The 9,270-nt window shown below is 50.6% G+C and overlaps 1 protein-coding gene across 2 annotated transcripts in view; it reads right to left on the minus strand.

Annotated features, from left to right (window-relative positions):
• Positions 1-5,571: 5,571 nt before the first annotated feature.
• Positions 5,572-9,270, minus strand: part of LSS (lanosterol synthase) — a 10,032-nt gene continuing 6,333 nt past the window's right edge. For both annotated transcript variants that reach the window (XM_009646914.2, XM_035902317.1), the window contains 9 exons: positions 9,100-9,150; positions 8,813-8,962; positions 8,361-8,457; positions 8,046-8,151; positions 7,416-7,481; positions 6,914-6,994; positions 6,536-6,706; positions 6,059-6,137; positions 5,572-5,837 (listed from right to left, as the gene is read on the minus strand). In XM_009646914.2, the coding sequence (XP_009645209.2) occupies positions 5,652-5,837; positions 6,059-6,137; positions 6,536-6,706; positions 6,914-6,994; positions 7,416-7,481; positions 8,046-8,151; positions 8,361-8,457; positions 8,813-8,962; positions 9,100-9,150 (987 nt within the window). In that variant the 3' untranslated portion in view covers positions 5,572-5,651. The remainder of the gene's footprint in view (positions 5,838-6,058; positions 6,138-6,535; positions 6,707-6,913; positions 6,995-7,415; positions 7,482-8,045; positions 8,152-8,360; positions 8,458-8,812; positions 8,963-9,099; positions 9,151-9,270) is intronic.

Consider the following 9,270-nt stretch of genomic DNA (forward strand, 5'->3'; position numbering starts at 1 on the left):
GCCCCCCGCCCCCGCTCCCCCCCGGTCCAGCCCCAGCCGTGGCGACCGCTCCCTTGTCCCTTGTCCCCTCCGCGGCCGCCCCGGGCAGGCCCGCCAGAAGTGCTACAGCCTGCAGCCGCCCCTGGCGACTCAGCCTCGTTCCACCGAGGGGCCGTCGCTGTCAGCTCCACTGGCCACCTCCCACAGCTAGAGCCCCTCGGGAACAGAGTCCCTTTGCACTTGGTAAGTGGCTGTCACAGTGTCCAGGAGAGGAGGTGGCATGCTGGGGGTGAGGCATCAGGTGGCCTCTTAGACCCCTTTAGTGTCCCTGGGGAATCCCACTACTACTCACAGGGCTGCAGGGGGTTTCCCTTGCCTTGCCATGGGTGCTTGGGAGTCCTCAGGCTGCTCCCGGGTTTGCTCTCAGTACTTTAAGATGACCTGGCTACATCCAGGGTCGAGGGCCAGGACAGCATGCGTGGTGCTGGGAGCTGGGATTCATGTGTGTGCAGGGTCAGCCAAGCAGGTTTCCCAGGGTGAGGTGCTAGGTGTGCAGGCCCCAGCCACTCACCCACAGTGGATGGCAGTGAAGGACTGCCCTGGGCTCTCTTGACTGTGCTCACGCAGCCTCTGGGAAGAAGCCAGATGCTGCTGGTGTTTCCTGATGAAAGTGGCATAGCCCAGCACAGGACCTGAGAGTTTTCCTGTCTTGACCTGAGAAACATTTGCCTCCTTTCACCACAGTTACCATCCAAGAGTTTAAGGGAGATCCACTGTGACATCCAAATGATGCCAAAGTCTGTGAAAAATTAAAACAGGACACAGTTTCTACATCTTCTCTGCTGAAATCCACTGTTCTCATGAGACCCAGAGTAGTGATGCTGTCTCATGTTCTTTGCTTTTGCTTTTCTAAAAAGACAGGGCCAAAAAAATCATGACAGTTGAAACAGAACAAAGCACAGGCACAGCCTGTGATTACTTTTACAGCTTGAACACTGATTTTTACTCAAGCAGTAGGACATGACACTCAGCTGCAGGGTCCCCAATCCCCTTGTGCCATGGTGCTGTGCCAGCTCTTACAGACCAGCTCCCCTGCATGCCTGGAGAGTGTGGTGGCAGGGGCCAGGATGACACATGCTGCCAGGCAGACATGGCAGCTCTTAGGGGACTTCCAGCCCTCTCTGGGCACCACTCAACCCCACCTGAGCACCCAAAGAGCCCCAGCCCCACTCCTTTCCTCTGTACTAACCCAGACCAGGGAAAGGAATGTTTCCCTCTTGCTCACCTCTGCAAGGGTAGAGGCTGGGAGGCAACGTGACTTGAGCTCTCCTCCGGCTTCATCTCCCAGCAGGGGACTAAGTGGCTGTCCCAATATTTACATGCAGGAAAATAATACTGGGGGAGGGCGGGGGCTTAAAATTTAATTACAAAACCATTGCACTCTTCTCTTCCCCAGTTCTGTCAGGATGTTCATCCATGCAAATTTTCTCAGCCTGTGATAATAGGTGAAAGAAGTGCAAAAAGAAATGTATCGCACCAGCTATGGCTGATAAGCATAAAAGGAGGATATGAGTGAACATTCAAATGTAGCTTGGTGGGGGTTTTTTTGGTAAATGAAAGGCAAGATGGCAATCTTACACAAGATAGTCCTAAGTGGGTTTTTTTTCCCCCCTAAAAAGCAGTGGTCCCCGGAGGCAGAAAGGCTGACCTGCTGGGGCTAGGGGCCATCAGGTCTTTCTTGAGTGCTGCTGTTTACCTTGGCTATTCCTATGTAGAAATAAGATTAAGAAATGATCATCACACCTAAGGCTGAGGTTTCTGGTTTCTTGGGGTGGGAGGAAAGGATGAAGGATAGTTAATGTTCAGAAAACCTCAGTGACTTTAACATGTTCCAGTTTTGGCATGCTGAATTTGAATAGGAGACTGGAAAACCCAAGTTTCCCAGCTTGTGTGTAGCCTGGCTGTTGAGTCATGACACCTTAGAGTACCTCACAGTTGGTATTTAAGATACCAGCTGCCCCAAGATTGTCATTTCAATAAAGTCATGTCACTGTCCTAGCTCAACCAGGGACCTGCTGGTCAGACACATGAAAAAACTGAGCTGACAGCCAAGACGCTTCAAACCACAGGAGTGTCTAGGAGAGCTTTAAAACATTAACTGACACCAAGATCTAAAATCCATTAAAATGGCCTTTCTCTCATGCATAGAAAACAGCTTTCACACTCTAATTAGGAATAATTACAGTCTTGTACTCAACATAAAAACCAAATTAGTTTTAGACAGAAAACAGCTTTCACACTCTATTTAGGAATCATAATTACAGTATTGTACTCAACATAAAAACCAAATTAGTTTTAGAGCAAGATATGTAGGTTCTGTTTGTGGCAAGGATCTGGTCACATTGCTGGAAAAGCTGAGTTGCCAGTGACCTGAAGAAGCAACAAACTCGCTAACTCCTGATAGAAAACCAGTGTCTTTTTTAAAATGATAAGGAAATTTGTTTAAGGACAACTAGAGCAGCCATATGAACAGAGAAAACTGCAAACTAACTCCACGTGCAAAAAAACCCGATGACAACATGGAAAAAGTACTATTTAAGTACCAGTATGGGAGAAGTATCACTTAAGTATCAAACATCTGGATTTTCATGGTGACTTTTTTGGTCTTCGTCTCTCTTGTCTGTCTTGATAAAACCAAGGGATAAAAAAGTGCTATTAAATCCTATTTCAAGTGTAGAGCAGAAACTAGGTCCAAAGCTCCACAGGTATTTGAAGATCCAGATGACTTGTGAACCCCATGAGAATTAGACACTTCTGTATCTTTTGAGATCTGTCCAATGAAAGCAGATCAGCCTGGCTAGATAGAGCTGCTGGGGAGCAGGGTTTGACATCATGTCTCCTGGATCCCAAATTACTATGCTCATCCCTAACATTGTAACATTGGTCTGTTGCTTGATGAGGTCTGTCACCTCACAAATAGGGACAGACACAAAGCTGAGATGTTTAACGCCTTCTTTGCCTCTGTCTTTAACACTGATGATGGGGCCTGGGACCCCTGGAGCCCTGCACTGGAAGACCATGACTGGGGGGGGATGATGAACTCCCAGCCAACTCTGAGCTTGTTCGAGACTTGCTGCTCTGGCTGGATGCAGAGCATCTATGGGACCCGATGGGGTTCACCCCAAGGTACTGAAAGAGCAGTCCGAGTTCAAGGAGTGTCTGGACAATGCTCTTAGTCATATGGCTTAGCTTTAGGCAGTCCTGTAACAAGCAGGGAGTTAAACTCATCCTTATGGGTCCCTTCCAACTAGAGATATTCTATGAGTCTGTGATCCCCCTTTTTGCCTCTCAATCACAAACAAGAAAAAACCCAAGGTTTGGCCTGAAACCCTAAGCTAGCATGTTTGTTTTACCTTTAGAGAGGACCTATTTGCTGCCCAGTATCCCAGTGATAAAATGCCTCTGAGCATGACTCACACTTCAAAGCAGAGGGAACGTTTTCCTGCTCCGAAACTAAAAGAAAGTGAAGAGTTTCTGGAATCCCAAGGGAAGACAGAAAATAAATTACATTCAGTAGTTTATGGTTATAGAATTTGCAAGGCAACCTTAGTTTTGTTTGGTTAAAGGCAAATGTGTTCTCAAGCCAAAACCTAGGTGGAAATCTAAACAGCCACATTCTCTCAAGACACACAACCACACAACACTTGAATCAATTCAATTTCAGCTAGAAGAAAGCTTAGTAAGGGCCACTCCCTGCTCCTGATCTTTCGCAAAGTTGGAAACAAAAGAATCCATACAGGGCATAAATGTAGCTAACTAGTATCTAACATCACAAATTTTTGGCCCCTTACCAACTGAAAAGTTTATAATGAAAACAGGATTTTAGTGATAAAACAGCATCTGTCTTTGCAGCACTCCTAGGTGCACCATGTTGCTTGGAGGTATCAAGAAACTGTATACAAATAAAAGAAGAAACCAAACTTATGATAACATGTTGAAAGGACATTGGTTTTGTCAAGTTCCCCTACAATGATTTAAAAAAAAAACAAAATCAAAACTACAGCAAAACCCTCTTCCTGCTTGTAATGGAGAATATGGAGGTGCTTTAAATGCAGAGTAGTATCACAGGTGTAAAGGAGTCCAGAATTTGGAAAGGCAAACAGTCTGTCAAAACAGCTCGAGTTGAGTTTGCTTAAATAAGCTTTTTTAGCTAACAGCCTGGGCAAGAAGATAAGAGTGTATGCTCAGCAAGCCTGCAGACCCTACCAGTCGGGGCATGTGGAGGATATGGTACAGAGTGGAACTGCTGCTCAGAGGCTCGAGAAATGGGTTGAACAGGAAGGTCTATGATTCTATGGTTCTTCTATGAAGTTAGACGCAGGCAAATACAATATTCTGCCCCTAGGGTGGAATAATCCCATGCAGTAGCACAGGCCAGCCAACTGGCTGGCCAGCTGGCTGGGGAATAGCTTTGCAAAAATGGACTGGAAGTCCTGGTGGGCAATGAGTCCAAGAGAGTGCAGCCAACTGCACAGTGGGCTTATTCGCATGAGTGTAAGCAGCAGATGAAGTCATCATTTGCCTTTAGTCAGCTGCTTCCTTGATTGTATTTTTCTGGGGCTAAAGGCAATGGAGGAGGCTGAAGCAGGCACAGTCTCCAAGCATGGCTTGCTTGTTGGTGGAGGTGGTGCCCATACCACTGGGGACAGGTGACTCAAGCCAGGTTACAGGACACTGCTGTGCAAGCTCCCCTCTGCTTGGGACACACACTGGGACAGACCATAAGGAGACCAACACACAGTTAAGTTCCACTTGCAACACCATTAGCAATTTATTAACCTGTCAGTCATCACAACTGCCAACTCTGACAATGAAATGTGAATGCCCAACTCCACCATAGCCCGAACAGAGGCACCTGCTGTGCTGGGGGAAGGCTGAAGCCCAGGGACCCAGGCTGTGCCCTGACGCTCACCACTTCAGTGCTTTCTGCTTCAGTTTCCCCTTTTTCAAAGTGGGAATGATGCTGGTGACTTCACCTGTGAGGCCAGGTGCCACCAGCTGGGAAACAGAATGGTAAGAAAACTGAGTGAAGCACTCCTCTTTTCCATTTGTCTGGGGGAGGAGAGGTGCCCTTCCCCTCCCAGTGCAGGCTCCAGAGCAGAGAGCACACCAAAGGCAGTCACTGGCACCCACAGCACAGAGGCCAGCTCAGCAGGGACTGTGCAGTGTACCCCATCACTATGCTGGGCACAGAGGGAGGCCCCAAATCCCACACTCTTGCTGCAGACAGCCAACCTGGACATCACGAGGGGAAGACAAAGGCAGCCTTGCTCTACTCAGGATGAGAGAGAGTCTCTCTAGATGTGTAACACAACACAGCTTGGCAACTTTCTCTTCTCACATCACCAAACTGGTCTGAAAAGGCACTTCACTCCCCGTCCCGTGAGGGAGGATATACCTGGGAAAAACCTTTAAAAGTGGATTTTTGGAAGAGGTTCAATAGAAAGCAGAGACTCTGCAGCACCACAGCAGCACTCCTCCCTGACAGAGGCAGTGGTCCATGTGTTAAGATCAGCACTGAGATATCCTGTGCAGAAAAGACCCCCATGGCCCCATGCAGCAGCCAATATCTAAGACAAGTCAGAGGCCATGGCATCTGCAATGGCCCAGGTTCAGGCAGACAAGGCCTCCTGCACAGTCTTCCCCGCCTCAGCCGAGGATCCAGATTGCAGTTGACCAGCAAGAGGGCTGTTGGGATGCAGCCGGCAGAAACGCCCTAGCGTCCAGATGGGGAAGACATTGCAGTACGCAGTGTAACTGATGGCACATGACTTGTTGAATACCCCAGCAATATTCTCCTGAGAGAGAGACAAAGATCAAGATGGTATATGGGTGACAGGGGACCACAGTGTGTCCAGGATGTGGTGCTGAGCTCACTGCCTTCCTGAAGTCCCCCACCAAAAGCCACATGTGGCTTTCCTTCCAGGTAAGGAAAAGCACACCATTGCGATGGCTGCACAATGTCCAGGACATCTGCAACACCAGGGAACCCCTTGGGAAGACTAGAGGAAAGATGTACCTGAGGCCAGTCCCCATTGGGCAGCTGCTTATCAATCAACACTTTGATGCCTCTTTCCAGCACTTCGACGTCAGGGTACCTGCGAAGCACAAGGGAGATATGAGATATGAGCTTCTCCCAGGCGTGCTGAGTGCTCTGGGAAGGCGCCTCACAACTCTAGGACACCAGACATGAATATGACAACCTTTTCCCAGGCTGGAGGCCTGCAGTTGTGATCCAGACAGACCTTTGCTTTGCACTGGCTCCCCCTTACCTGGCACAATAAGCCTCGCCAGCCTGTGGGAGCACTGCACAAGCCAGTCCCTCATTTGCAGGCTTGTGACCAACGAGGTCATGAACAAACATTGTTGGGTGCATGGCCCACACCAGCCAGACCCAGGGCCCATGCCAGCACTGCCCCACAACCCAGCCTGCATTTCCCATCTCACTGAGCACTCAGGGCTAGGTTGTGCCCAAAGAGGTGAAGGCTGCTCCTACCTGACAGCCATGAGCCCCAGAAGGGCCCAACACGTGTTGTGGATCTGCGACATGGCACTCTGCACATATGTGCGCTGCTCACATGACTCAAAGTCCTCTCCCCACCCGCCATCTGCCATCTGCTTGGAGAGGAGGAACTGGCAGGCCCGGGTCACCTCTTGGCATGCAGCCCTGCAAGGATGGGGCAGAGAATCAGACAGGGCTGGTGACAGGAAGCATTTGCATGCTCATGTTTCCCAGCTGCAAACAGGAGCTGCACCCTGCCCCACAAACAGCCAGGGTTGCCCAGAGAGTTTGAGGCTCAGGCAGCAGGTGTCCTGGTCATATCACAGGCACAGGATTTGGGAGGAGCAGGGGAACCAGACAGCCCCTTCTCACCCATTGTGGTATGTGTGCTGCATACTGGCGAACGCCTCCAGACCAAACCAGGTGCCATAGGTGAAACAAACCCCCCAGCTCCTAGGAGGAAGGGGAGAACAGTACTGTCAGGGGTGCAAGGCCGCAGATAGAGGCAGGCTGTGACAAGGCCATGTTCACAGCAAGAGCAGAGCCAGGTATAGAGCTGAACCCTGCCCTCCCCTATGGTGTAATCATGTCCAGACCCACCAGCACCTGCTCCCAGCTCACTCAGACATCAGCAGACACTCTAGGACTAAAGGAACTGGAGACACCCTAGCCCCCAGGAGTTGCTTGGGTTTTGTGCAATGCACAAAGTGCCTGCTCCACCTGGGCTGGAGGTAGAGGAAAGGAGAGCAAAGCACAGGAGGAGAATCAGCCCTTGCCCTACCCACAGATCCTGCCAGCCAGGAGTGTTTGCCATGATAGTCCCTCTCACACTGGGGCAGCTAGGGGAAAACCAGGCACTGGGAATGCTGCTTACCCTTCCCATGACCCATCAGCTCGCTGCTTCTTGCGACAGAAATGCAAGCCCTTCTGCAGAGTCTCTCTGGTCAGGAAAAAGACACCCACTTCAGAAGCAGCTCAAACCCAGTGGCTGCTTCATCAAGGGCAGCCATCAGTCCCTCTGAAGCTTTGATGGGTCCCATTATTAGACAGCTCAAGAGGCAAGAGCATGCAGACAGGTAGCCACATTGTTTAGGATCTGGAGAGTCAAATCATTAACCAGCTGGGTGCTTTTCTGCCTCATGCCAGCATGCAAGCAGGGGACCCAGCATACAACTGGCTACGAGATCGAGGCAACTGCTAAGTCAGAGGCAGACAGATCTACACCAATTTCCCCCAGCCTGATCCCAAACAGCCTATGCCCTGCTCCTTGACAGAGGTTGGGCCCCAGCCTCTTCAGGGGCGCTCCGGTGTGGAGAAGTCACCAACATCCCAGCTGTGTACACACTAAGGGCTACCACGGGGGCTGCTCCATGCCAATGCAGAGGTCCAAGCAAGACCCCTGACAAGGCTCAGCAGGAGCTGTACCAACAGAGGCTGTTGGCAGGCAGCATGGGACATTGCAGCCTGTCTTCTCCCCTACCCAACTTTTATCACAGTGCCTCACCTTATCTCTGGGGCTCTGTGCTCAGGGAACTTGTCGTGAAAGTGCCTCAGTGCCTGCATGACAGCCGACGTGCACTCCACATAGGTGTAGTCGATCATGATGTCACCTGCCAGCAGGTGAAGGATATCAGTGCAACAGCCCCTCTGCTGGGAAGCCTCCGAGCCACACGCTGCCAAGCTCTCCCTTGGACCCAGGGTACACTTATCCTACAGAGAGACCTGGGGCAAAGCCAGGCACCCACTGGGCACAGTGAGGCCAGTGCAGCATGTCCCTTCACAGTGGAAAGGCTGACCAGCCCTACACAGCTCCCCTTACCAAACACCTCCGAAGGGTTCAACAGCTCCAGTAAGTGGCCTCCTCGCTTGGTTTCATATGTGGCAAAGCCTCCATCTGAGTTCCTCATGCTCAGCAACTGGCCAGACAAGCAGAGAGAGGGGTTGGGACTGGCTCACAAGCAGTACCACCCCAGTTGGACCTCAAGCCAGGTGTGAGGACAAAGTCAGACCCACAATTCCATGGGGTTGGCAGACAACCCAAGTCCCAAACCACACTGACAGGCAGGCCCAACCTGGACCATCACATCACATCACATTATGTCACAGACATACCTCTGAATCACAGTAACTATGGTGTTACCATACCAGGCCATGGGCCTTGTACTAGCTTAGTAATACCAGATCTAACAACTCATCAGGCTTTGACTTCTCTTTTTTTAGCTTGATTTAGCTGCCTGCATTTCCCTTGGCCCTAATTTTTGCAGCACTTACCACATTCACGGCATCAAAGAGGCGCTCAGGGGGGACAAGTTTGGCTATGAAGGGGCACTTCTCCTGCAGAAGCATAACTGACTTCAGTCCCTCTGCTGTGCAGTCTGCCACGATCCAGCCACAGTCTCGGGTGCTGAAGGGGAAGCCACCCTGGAAAGAGGTCAGGAGGGCTCAGCACCTTCTCCTGACCTGTTCTGTTCTTGTAAGGGTGGCGGAGGTCCCATCCCCTCTGCCCAAATCCCTGCTCCATTCATGCATCCTTCAAAGACCAGTTCCAGCGATCATACCTTATTCATATGACGATAATATTTCTGGTAGTCAGGTGGGTTCTCTGGGATCTGAAGAAGACAAGAAACAAGTGAGGGCAGGCTGGAGGTGCCTGGCTGCACGATCATGGGCTGAAACCATCACAGATGCAGAACCATGTGAGACTGGGCACCACCTGTCCTTTACTGAGA

This window comes from Egretta garzetta, unplaced genomic scaffold, assembly GCF_000687185.1.
Source record: "Egretta garzetta isolate BGI_Z169 unplaced genomic scaffold, ASM68718v1 scaffold569, whole genome shotgun sequence".
Lineage (NCBI taxonomy): Eukaryota > Metazoa > Chordata > Aves > Pelecaniformes > Ardeidae > Egretta > Egretta garzetta.